Below are 13,124 nucleotides of genomic sequence, written 5' to 3' on the forward strand. Positions count from 1 at the left end.
TGCCGTGTCAGCTAAATAATTAAAGGAATATGGACAATTTGAAGGAAAATAACCAATCTGTTATTAGACACACCTTGCCGGTCCTCTCTCTCCTTCAGTTATTGTCTTACTTGTCTGGTTCTAATCTAAAAACACCTTATTATACTTTTATTTTATGTCCTGGCAGCAGAATACCACTGTCTCGTTCTTGCTACGTGTGAAAGAAATTTCCATCCCTTTCTTGGCCCCATCCTGAAATTTGGAGGCCTAAAAAAAACCCCATCAAAATGCCTTAGACAAAGCCACAAAGAGACAGGAGACATGCATGTAGAATAATACTGACTTGTGCCTAAGAGGTTTATTTCTGCTTAGTAAAGGCTGTATAAGTAATTACTTTTTAATGACCTGGGACCCTTGATGGGTCCCATGACTCAAAAACTTGTCAGTTTGGTAGTAATTCTTTTAGAATAAAAGTAGTAGTTCACTTTTAATTTAACTTTAAATTCTTTAAATATGTTATAGAATACCTGTTCTTAGCACCTTTAAGTATTTGATTTTCTCTTCTGCCTCTTTCCTGCTTTTAAATGATAGTGGCAGTCAAAAACCTACTTATCTGTGAGACAACATTTTTATTGTTATTGTTCCTTTTTATTTAGTCTCTCTCCTATTCATCTGCCAGTCTCTCATTCAAATCACTGCCTAGTCGCTAGGGTATATTGAGCCTTAGCAACCAGCTAGCTGCTAAAATGCCCAAGCTGTAGAGCTGCTAAACAAAAAGCTATATCATTTAAAAATCAGAAAATGTTGACCCAGGGGCATTTCTGGCCCTTGAGGCAGCAAACCCCCCTCCTCGCCCCCCGACACTTAGCTTTACAGCGTCGGGAGAGGGGGGGGGGGGTCAAATCGCTAGTGTAGAGTGCACAATTTCACTCTCTGCACTAGCAGAGCTGAGCTTCCATTTTAAAAACTGGAGATTGGGCTCTTAAAGTTACCAGGAGTGGCTTTTTACCACCCCTGGCAACTTTGGGGGTGCACTGCCGCCTGAGGTGAGTTTCTCAACTCGCCTCAAAGCAGCAGTGCCCCTGTGTAGACCAGTTGCAAATTTAAAGTCAAACTGCCACTAAATAACAAGGGCTGCAAAATAATAAAAACAATGTCAGGTTATGGGCATAGGATTCCTCACAGTTGTCATGGTAAACACCTAAGGCAGTGGTTCCAGAATTGTGGGGTTGCACATGTAGGACAAGTAGAATGAGATTTCCAGTGGCAAATGCTCGTTGGTGTAGATATCCCTCTGGGGGCACCTGGGTTAAAATCAGGGAGACATTTTGAGCTGGAGCCTGGCTTCTGGTCCTTTATAAGCAGTAGATAATGTTGATTTATACATTTTCTGCATGTTTATAAAGCCCAAATCAGATTATCCCTGGTGCATGATAGATAGCAGCTAAAGAGAGAGTAAAAAGGAACTAGTGGTTTTGCTGACAGTTTGCCAGCCCTGGCCATAGATTAAATGACCCTTTTTGCTCTTTAGAGCGGTGACTGAATCATTCTAGATGCCACCATTAGCTCCTAAAATCCTGTCATGACACCTCTACTGTCTGTTCCAGCTCTGGAGAGAATTCACACCTAAATGTAACAAGAATATATATAACTCATCTCATATATATATATATATATATATATATATATCTTGTATGTGTGGTGAGTGACTGCTTTTTACTGATTTTCTTGACCTCTTCACGTTCTTGACCTCAAATCGCTTTGTGCGTCAGCTTTCTTCTTCCCCAAACATTAAACCTGATTTGCCTTTTTGAGTTACATTATAAAAGATGCTGTGCACAGTGCAACAGTGATATGGCTTCAGAAGGGGGTTTGTAGTATTCATAAACAAGGTAGACTGTTTAATTCATTTAGAAAGCATGGCCGGATATTCATATTTGTTGTTTAGCAGTACAGCTCAGAGAGGTTCATGTGCCTCCATTACATATGGTGTGCCATGTCTAGCTAAATGAGAGCATAGACAACACAAAAGTAATATTGAGAAGGCAGCTATTATATTGTATTTATCATAGTGATCTGATAAACCTGGGGTATTAGGATTCATTTGCTTCTTTTGGAGACAAGGACACTGCAAATCCTGTCTGATGTACTATGCACAGGTGACCACCACACATGTAGCATTATAGCTGTTTGGTGCCCTAAGGGGGGAATCTTCAACTCAGAATTGTCTTTTAGAATGCAAATTGGTTCAACTGACTTTTGTCACTGGCAGTTGCACCTCATTGTCCTCATACAATTTTTCCTCCACCCTATTCCATGCTGCCATGCAAAATGTGAAGCTTTTTTGTTTACAGGTCTGATTGAATAAAGACAGGTTGTGTTGTGCTCTAGTGACTGACACATTTAGCTTCCATTCATGCAGCAACTAATATAGTAACTCTGCCAAATGGTATGTTAGGAGACTTGTAGCAAAACAAATGTTTTGCACACCAAGCCACACATTTACCAAAATGTTGGCATTCTCCTTAAGAGAGCCATACCCTATTACCGTGCCCTATGTAGGCTGTGACTGCATTTGGTCTCATGATCTCATGTTGGGGTCGCAGATCACTTAGAGGTGAGGCCATTCATTGATGATATTGGTCAAAGTATTGTGATTTGTGATGGATTCCTACATATGATGTTAACAGTTTTTTTGTTTGAGGCATTCCTAACAGCTTTTAAAGCGCCAAACAGAGCATTTCTAACCAGGTCTTTTTACCCTTAGTGGTGTAAAGGACTATCGGTGGAAGGCTTGTAAATTGGCTTGTAGGGCTCAGCGCCCAGGTATAATGCATGAAGTCTTGCATATTGTGGCATGTAAGTAATCATGCTGCACATACAAGGGGTTTTGCTACATTAACCAGCATTTTGTTGGTCTGGTCACTTGTGGCACCATGTTCCAGATATTTGGTTGTCAAAATTGATCTGGTAGCCTTTGGCATTCCAAAAAATGGAGGGCAGCAGTAAACAAATACAGGTATTGGACCCGTTGTCCAGAATACTCTGACCTGGGGTTTTCAGGATAAAAACCTTTAATTTGGACCTCCATACCTTAAGTCTACTAAAATGTAATTTAAACATTATATAAAGCCAATAGGATTATTTTTCCTCTAGTAAGGATTAATTATATCTTAGCTGGGATAAATTACATGGTACTGTATTATAATTACAGGGAAAAAGGAAATCTTTTTTTTTTTTTTTTAATTAGAATAATTTGTTTATAATGGAGTCTATTGGGCAGTAACCTATAGCAACCAATCAGTGATTAGCCTTTTTCATCCAGCTGCAGGTTGAGCAGTGAAAGCAAATACCTGATTGGTTACTGCCCAGGTGGAAATTTGCCCAGTCTTTTAAATATACATAAATTGTTGAAATTTGAATCTGTACTACAGTATTAAAGTTGCAAAATGTTTTTGCTTATGTGTGAGCAGCTTGCATGTGTTTTTGCTATGTGAGAATTAAAAGCAAAAGCTGACCTACTGCTTTGCTGTGATTTTTTGCTATACACTGCACGTTTTATAGTTTTGTGTTCATCAAGCAGGTTTGTAGGTGTGTAGATAAGGGTGGAAGCTAAGGAATTCCTATATACTGTGCCAGCAGCATCATGGCCATACCTTGATTTGTATTCAGTCAGTTTGACCTGTTAGAAGGTAAATAAGCAGTGCACTGGCTCTGCCTGAGAAACCAGGACTGTTGGCTGTGCCAGACCTAGAGAGCTATTCCAGGAATGTATTATGTGTGGGGAGCACTCCCAGCTGTACTGACACGCGCTGCTTAGTGTGCTGCTGCCTGCTAACGTCACACCTTGCACGAAGGATATGTGTGTCAGTGTTAAACATGGACTTTGGCCAACGAAAACATGATCTTTAAAATAAAGGGCAAGGATGACCAGAAGGGACAGAAGGCCTGTTGTACATGTAGAAAACAATACAGGTTGTATACATTTAGTTGAGCACATGCCCTCTATTGTCAGGCATGTTACTGATGAAATTAAGTTTGTGTTTAGAGCTGCATCTGTCAGTCACACTGGGCTGAGGGAAGCTTTTCTACTCCAGCCTATAAAGCTGCCCATACACGTTCTTCCAATTAATTTTTGCATATTGATCGTACCTTTAAATGCAACAATCTAAAACTAACATTCACACTTAAATTGTAGACTAAAGTACTAAAAGTAACAAATCGGAGGATGTTCTGAACATAAAATAATTGGCAGACAACTGTTGTATGAAAGTGATATCCCAGAAATGCATTGTAGGTCACCCAAGGATATTGTCAGATGCACAAAACACACACAGATCTTATCATTAGGACAATAATTCAGAACCCATACACGCTCTGAAAGTTTGAAATGTAGTTTCATCGGATTATATTGGTGCGTGTATGGCCCAGCCCATTGTGACTGACCTGAATCAAATTTGTATTCTTTATAGATTTAAGAAACTAGAGTGGTGCAAATTCTGCCTTTTTATGCAGTAACTCCTGACAAAGCAATTGCTATCTCTCTCTCTCTGATGAAAGGATTTAATGAATACAGCAAAATAGATGATCATATAACTGAATGAAGTTCCTTGTGCTGAAGAGCTTACATTGTATGAGGTAGTGAAGACACAAAAACAAAGGAGAAAAGGCAAGTGCAGCATTTGGGGTGAGTAATGCACCTGCCGAGTTCAACTGAAATGCTCCCTTAGGAGGGCAGCAATAATATTCATGCTGTATTGCTTAGCATAAAAATCAATGCCTCTTTTCTTTCATGAAGAATAAGCTAAAACTGTGCTTATTTGGGAAAGACATGCTTCCTAATGCTTGAGGCACCTGGTATCTGTGCTGTGTTGGTGCCACACAGATTAGTATATCTGATGCATTTTCAGAATTAGCCCCAGAGCACAGCATGTGGTAGGGGTAATTAATGAGTGGCCCCAGGGTAGTTGCAGCAGCTGGAAGTATTGTCAGATTTTGTATATAACTGTACATGTACCCTGGAGGCTCAAGAGGTGATTGTGAGGAGGGTTTGTGCAGTGACATGCTAAAATGTATCTGTGAGGCTTCTGGCTTTTGTCTGCCAAACACATGAGATCTTAATGTTTGTAAGTGACAGATTCCTGCCCCTCTTATCAGACGGGTCATGGGGCAGTTCTGCCTACCGTGCCTGTGAACATGGGGCAGCCTGTGCCTGTGTCAGCTCTGTACAAAATCTGAAAGAACAATGCATTTTAATGGCTGCGGGTATAGCATTTGTTTTCAGCGTATTTTCTTTTAATTTTGTGGTGCAAACACTATTGATATAAAGGTGGCCAATACATGTTATATCTATTTAATGTAACCTAGTGCTAGCTAGCTGTTTCCATGTATTTGGCCAATAATTTGGCATACCACATAATTCTGGGTAGATTATAGTAAAAGGATGTCAAACACAGATAAAATACCAGCCTTTTTTTTTTCTTTTTTCCTTATAAATAATATTGGCATCAAGCATATTCAGTAAAATAACACCAGCCAGGGTAGTGACAATACACACAAAAAAAAGACTGGGACTCCCTAAGACCAATGTAAGCTTTAGACTGTAATGCTGCAGCCATTTTTCATTCTTATTCTCATACTAACATTTTAAGAAATTTATTTCTGTGAAAACAGTGTTTGTCCTTTTCTGTTCACTGGTTCTGACTCTTGAAACTGTGTTGCAGAGGTCCTGGTCTGCTATTCAACTGACTTCTACATTATTTCTGGAGTCAGAGCCAGGAGCACAGAAAATAGAAACAGTGGTTATTTCAAATTTAATTGCTATTGAGAGCATTTTCAGTTGCTAACATTCTGGGCACTACTGGTTCTGACTTCTGACACAGGTAGCAGAGTCAGCAAATGAACAGACCTCAGGCGAACTGTCTAACTTTAAAACTAATGACATATAATTAATGTATACTGCAATGTTGCTTTGAATTAAATATTCTTTCATTATGAAAATGTTTTTACATGGAGATTCCCTTTAAATGTAAATTCACTTCCAACCAGCCTTATTGACATAGAGATGTGCATGAAATTTTCAGCACAAGTCCCTAGAAATCAGTGGGAAGCTGCTTTCTGATTGGAAGTTGCTGCAGACCCCCTCTAGATTTTATCCAATAGCAAACTATGGACCTGAACTATCTTTCTCATTGGAGATAATGCGCTATGTTTAGTTACATGAATATATTATTCTGACTTGCCTCCCTCATATCAACTTGATGTTATTTTTTTTCTACCTACTTTATTTAAATGTGTGAATATTTGCAAGTTAGGGGGTGAATCCTTTCTTATTAATCAGCTGCATACATCAGAAACAACCCTGACGCTGCTGCTAAGAGATACTGGCATTTATTTGCATATATCTAGAATATCCAGCATCATAAAGCCTAGGTTTGTGCAGATTAACCCCTATGATTAACCAGTAAAATAGAAGAGGATTATGGGGTTTACAGGCCTCTCGGCAAGGATTGGTTTTGTGTAATGGGTAATGAAGGATTCAGTGCAATAAGGATTGCCTGATCTAAGCCTGATTTCTCTCTTTTCGCTTGCCTGGTTTTTCGAATCATTTTATTACAGTCTTGGTCAGTTTTATGGTTTTTTTTAAACAGTTGTTGCCACTTTCTATAATGCTTTATTAAGATTAAAAAAGACAGTTGATCATATATACCAACATGTTAGGCACCTCCCTTCAGATAAACCACACATTTGTTGGTGGGGATCAGCTGCCCTTTTCAGTTTTCTAGCACTGTGCATAGCATGATGAGCAATGGAAACACAGCAATGATAATGCTGTTTAATCATTCTAAACCTTCAGAGATTATGCCTCTACTGTGCACCCCAAATGCTGTGCTGTACTTTGCAGATATTGTAACCCCATTTCGAGACAAATAAACATTAGATAGGGCCCTAATAAATCAATTTTGACTCCATAAGGGAAAGTATCATTTTTTTTAAATAAACATACCAGTCATAGGTCTCTCTGGTAATTATGGAGATATTTCACCTTTAAATAAATGTTTAGTAGTATTATCCATTATTAATATTATTAATAACATTATAATTTAATTATTAATTAATAACTATTGATTAATAACATATCAAACAGCACTGTACAATAAATGAGTGTACATACAGAAATTTATAAAAACAACTAATAATCAGTACAAAAGGTAAGGAGGCCCTTGCCCAGATGAGTTTACAAATTATGTAGACCATGATATTCTTAAACATTCTGCATTTTCGTAATAATGTTTTATTTTTGGTGGTTTTTCAGTTATTTAGCATTTTGTTTAGCAGTTCCCCACTTTGGAATCTATGATTGTTAGGGTTCAATTTACCCTAGAAACCAGGCAGTGGTTAAGGCTAATGTCCCATGGAGCTATTTAGTTGCCCTGCAATATATCTCTGCTACTGTGGGTAATCACTGGTGAAAAAGGCTGACTAACCGCTTTGGTTTTCCGAAGTCGGGCATAGGCAAAGCGATGCATAGGACTTTCCTCCGGCGATTCCCTTTGTTGCCATTGGAAAGCCATTTTGCAGCGATTAGTCACCCATGGTAGCAGAGATCTATGACGGGCAACTCAGTTCCTCCATGGGACGTTAGTCTTAAATGTGAGACTTGAAGATGAATAGGTATGGGCCTGGACAGAAAGAGAAGTAATAAAACTAAAGAATAAAACTGTAGCCTCACAGAGCAATCATTTTTTGCCAGTCTGAGTCAGTGACCCCCATCTTAAGCTCGAGAGGCAGAAAAGGTCAATTACGAAAAAAACTGTAAAAAAAAAACAAACAAACTGAAGACAATTGATAAGTTGCTGGAATAGGCCATTCTGTAGCATACTAACAGTTAGCTAAGTTAAACTACCCCTTTAAAATTAATTTCTTGGCAGTTTAGATAGATGCTTTATAAAAAGCTATTGGTTGTGTTCTGTTTCAGACTAATAGTTATGGCAAAGGCTTGTAGTGGAGATCTAAGCACCCTTGACTTGCATGGATCACCTTGCCCTTGCAGTTATTGCTGAAAATGCTCTCTTGTTTTATTAATTTTTTTGGTCAGTAATCATGGGTTATGCTTTCCATTGTTGTTAGTATATTACATGTTATAAGATTTATATCTGGAAAAAGGAGATTATGTACCCTAGAATCCTGTATATATATTATTTCCACAAATTAGGAGCTTGTGTTTTTTAGTAGCAGCAAACATTAAAATTGGTACATATATTTTATACCGTGATGACTTGGAGTGCAGTGCACTGAAGTGTGCATATGCCAAGTGTGTACACAGCTGCTGGGGCAGGGTAGGCATGTTCTTTCTGAGAGTATTTCAGTTAGGAATGTTAAACCTGTAGACTCCCCCTGTTGTCAAACTAGAATTCCAAAGCCCTTTGGCTGTTTGAGATGCTTATAGTTGTTCCTTCAAGAGGCAGCACCTTTCAGAAATGCAGTCATGTAATCACTTCTGTGTGCTCAGTTGTTCCAAATGTACTGATACTTTGTCAAGTTTTTCTCCATGTATCAAACCTCATCTGCATCAGCGTTGCTGTCAGTAGACTGATGAATCCTCATTGCTGTCATGGATTGCTGTCATTTGCCCAGTGTTTGTAAATGAGCCTCTGTTTTAAAAGATTTCTATGCAGAAAAACTACAGCTGCATCCCTAAGTAGTGTCCTTTACTCATCCTCCCCAAGTGGGTGTGAAAAGAATGACGGAGGTGTTAGGGGAATTTTTGTTCCCTCATTTTTCTTCCAAATGCTTGACTGTTGTTAGTTGGCTACTCTTGAAGTTCTGGATCACATAAAAATAATCTGTGCAGCTCCTGCCTGACTTTCAGCTATAAAGCTTCCATCACCTCACGGCAAATATTATTGTACAGTAAAGTTCAACACCCCTTGCTTCATATTTAATAATCTTTTTATCTTCTCACCGCTGTTCATATATACATACACAAGTTCATGTAGTGCCCACAAGCCTCTGGGGAAGCAGTGAATGTTTATTTTTAAGGCTGCTGAGTGCAAAGAGGAGCAAAGTCAGTGCTGGAAGAGAATGGTACTAGTTCCATACTCTTGTCTATACTGCATTTTCTACATATCATTCTCTAATATGAATACAGGTATGGGGCCTGTTATCCAGAATGCTCAGGACTTGGGGTTGTCCGGATCTTTCCAAAATGTAGGTCTAATTAAATTTAATTTAAGTTACTTAATTTAAGATATTTAAGATACCTAAAGTCTACCAAAATTAAACATTAATTAAACCCAGTAGGATTGTTTTGCCTCCACTAAGAATTAACTATTGTCTTAGGTGGAATCAATGACAGTTTTATTGATTTATTATTATAGAATAAAAGAAAATCATATGGCTATCCCATAATTCTGAGCTTTCTGGATAATAGGTTTCCAGATAACTGATCCCATGAAACTCCTGTTTGCTTTGATTTTGCCCTTATTCATTTTAATGATCGTTTCAAGTTTTTTGTTTCAGAAAGTTCTGAATGACCCTCATCAATCCCTGCTTTATTCTCTTACAGATGCCTTTGTAAATAGTCAGGAATGGACACTAAGCCGATCTGTGCCAGAACTCAAAGTGGTGAGTAAAAGAGCCCTGCCTCTGTTCCTTTGTTACAATGCCAATATTTGCAACCAAATTGTTTTGACAGACTAACTCAGCAGTTTTCTTCTGCAGCCTGCCGAAGCAAATCTTGCACTTGGGGAATCAGAGAGTTTTAGATCAGGAGCAGCTGTAGAGCCATGGATTGGATGTGCCTGAAGGCAGTGATTTTCTGCCATATTGAGGCTGGTATTTTGCTGGTATTTTGGTATCTACTGAGTTTCATAGTAGTAATTACTAGAACTAGGGAAGAGATCTAATATATATATGGCAAGGAGCAGCACTCTCATATAAAAATTATAAAATTTCTTTATTTCACATACCACTTGGGTCCAACATTTCAGTCCACATTAGGACCTTCATCAAGTATAACAACTAGTGACTTGTGCAAATCTTAAAAACCCATAACCCCTGTGAAAATGGTGCCAAATGAGATCAAACAACCAATTAATTCATGCCTCAATAGGGTTAATTTAAATGTGCAAAACATCAAACATCTCAAGTTGCATTTCACTAATCTATCTACTTGGTGTCACTCACATAGCTATTCAAGAAAATGACCATGTGATCTATGAAACATTGGACATGGGGTATGTCAAAATAAAGACATTTTGTTGTTTTGAATTTGAGAGTGCTGGTCCTTACCAAACATATGTATTTTTTGACCATGCACCTTGATAGAGTGTTTGGAGACATGGGGGCAGCCATTCAAGCTGGAAAAAAGGACAAAAGTCACAGGTTACATAGAAGATAACAGATAAGAATATAATGGGGTTTTATGTATTACCTGCTGTGTAACCTGTGCCTTTCTCTTTCAAATGGCTACCCCCATGGCTACACAGCAGCTTTGTTTATACAAACTGTAGTAGTCTTTCTATGGCAAACACACCAGTTGTACTAGTGCAGGGCAACAGTACACTATATTGTAATTACTTTTATTCACTTTCATTTTTTGGTGTTACTGTTCCTTTAAATATGTAGAGGTCTTTAAAGGACAAGGAAAGGCTAAGTCACTTGGGGGTTCCAAAATGTTAGGCACCCCCAAGTGACTTTAATCGCTTACCTTGTACCCCGGGCTGGTGCCCCACTTAGCAGAAAACACCAGCCCGGGGTACCTGTAGTGAGTGCTTCCTCCTTCCGGCTTCGTTTTGCAAGGACTAACGACAGGAGCATGCGCAGTAGCGTGAAAAGCCGACTTCTCTGTTAAAGTTCGGCTTTTCGCTCCACTGCGCATGCGCGCGCACTGAAGCAGGAAGGAGGAAGCTCTGCAGTTGCCCCAGGCTGGTGCTGTTCTCTCCTAACAGGGGCACCAGCCTGGGGTAAAAGGTAGGCGATTTAAGTCACTTGGGGGTGCCTAACATTTTGGCACCCCCAAGTGACTTTGCCTTTCCTTCTCCTTTAAGACCCCTTGGCCCAGAGGATATGGACAGAGGATATGCCCAGGAAAGGCAGGGATAATTTGCATGGGAAAAGTAAAATTATCCTCTCTATAGATGGTGAGATATGGGTTTGCTGTGTATATATGCATCGGTGCCAATGTGAATATATTCACAGGTGCCAAATGTTTGTGCAAGGAATTATGCTGAATTAACAGTCAGTCTAATCTGAATTGATAGTAAGCTCTTGGATCATTTATACGATCATTTTAGATAGGAGATGCGACTTCACCCTGGATTGGATGGGTTTGCGTTAAAGGCTTTGGAAATGTTTGCACTGGATATGGTATTAGGATTTGCTCTGTGGTTATTTGGGTTATTTCATGTGGTAAGGGTTTACTTGGGAAAGGAAGCAATGGTTATTTCTAGATACGTGGGCAGGGATAACTCTGGGTAAATTATGCTGCAGGCAGTGGCTTAACTAAAGGTTTTGGTGCCATGGGGCAAAGTTGGCCCCAGGGCCCTAGTATTGCACCAAAGCACACTACATGCCTTTAGCTTTCAGTTGCAAGCCCAGCAGTACTGCGGTACTCACTGGGCTTCAGTGGATACTGGCATCAGCAATGTACATCTTCCATAATGCCCTTCTGGTAGTTACGCCACTGGCTGCAACTATAAACATAGGGTAGGTAATAAGGATTCTTAGGATTGATGCCTTTGGTGGATTAGCTGTACAGAGTTGATGAGGTTTTGCTACCCCCTGGCTTTGGGTGGTTAGTATAAGGTGAGGGTTTCTGCTGGAAAGACTGTGTACAGAAAATAAACACCATTACTGTTAAAATAAAGCCCCAAATCCACATTCTTTGTATACAGAGACCATTGTTTCTTAACTTGTTGTTTTGTAGCTTATTATTTTTAAGAGTTTCTGTGAATTCGACATACACTTTTTACCCAGTGTTCATGTCTGCAGATCGGGATTTGGGGACAGAGCTGTCATTCTTTCCCCCCCCCCCCCCCATCATTTGGAGACTTCCTTTTTCCTTTATGGGCACTAATGCAACAGATGTGTCTCATGAAAGAACCTGTTGTATCTGGTATTTAATGGATTGCATAATTGCATTACTACCTAAAATGCCTTGATTTATCCCCATTGATATTCATGATTAGATTTTGTGCTTTTCTACTAAAATGCTCCTGTATGCATTCAGGAAAAAGTAATTTTTTCTATTACATTTCTAATCACTATTTGATCACAATGAATTGATCATGCTAGGGGAAAATCTCTTTAACCAAGGACCTTATTGGTCCGTGTATGGGGACCATGTTTACTGTGTTTTTACTAGTCCAAGCAGTTTATATTTTAATCATGCTTGATCAGTCCACCATGATGGTGTCCCTGGATCCACTAATATGGAACAAGTGCACTGTATGTAGTGTGGATCCATGGATTTTCACAGGGTCTCAGTGTAATCTGACCTAACCTTGTGAGCAGATCCTTTTATGGCCTATATTCCTCTGATAGGCCTGGTGTATTGTGTATATTGTCAATGCAAAGGGCATATTTGCACTAGTGCCATAACCTATGGCAATTAATAATATTTTTGCTGTATAATGGTCAGATATGACAGTTGTTAGTAAATGAGCCTTGCTGTGTGCTGGGCTGCTTTAATAAATAGCCAAAAAGGCCATGTGGCCACGACCCACTATCAGCAATTTCATCTGCAGTTTGGATTTAAAAAAAAAAAAAATCCCCGGAAATCCAATTTAATAAGATAGAAGACTTCTACATCAAAACATATTCTAAAACATCCTGATTTGTTTTGGCTTTATTATTATGCATTGACTCCCCACCACTAACATAAAAACATGGTATTTTGTAGCCTTGAAAAATAAAATAAACAATATAATTATTGTAATAACTTGGACGTCCAATGTTCTATTGAGTCAGGTTAGACCTTTGATTTGCTAGCAGTCAGGCCTAATGTATACAAACCTTCACCATCAATTTGTATTTCAGTGTGTCTGTGTATGTTAAGAAGGATGAGGCCAGTTGTGCCACATTTGTATGTATGTATGAATGTATATTTTTATTTATAAAGCGCTACTTATGTACGCAGCGCT

The 13,124-nt window shown here is 39.0% G+C and overlaps 1 protein-coding gene across 6 annotated transcripts in view; it reads left to right on the forward strand.

Moving 5' to 3' along the window:
- agap1 (ArfGAP with GTPase domain, ankyrin repeat and PH domain 1) overlaps positions 1-13,124 on the forward strand; it is a 242,127-nt gene that overhangs the window by 117,159 nt on the left and 111,844 nt on the right. For all 6 annotated transcript variants that reach the window (XM_004917871.4, XM_004917872.4, XM_002931998.5 and 3 more), the window contains exon 2: positions 9,548-9,606. In XM_004917871.4, the coding sequence (XP_004917928.1) occupies positions 9,548-9,606 (59 nt within the window). The remainder of the gene's footprint in view (positions 1-9,547; positions 9,607-13,124) is intronic.

The sequence above is a fragment of the Xenopus tropicalis genome, chromosome 9, assembly GCF_000004195.4.
Source record: "Xenopus tropicalis strain Nigerian chromosome 9, UCB_Xtro_10.0, whole genome shotgun sequence".
NCBI classification, from domain to species: Eukaryota; Metazoa; Chordata; class Amphibia; order Anura; family Pipidae; genus Xenopus; species Xenopus tropicalis.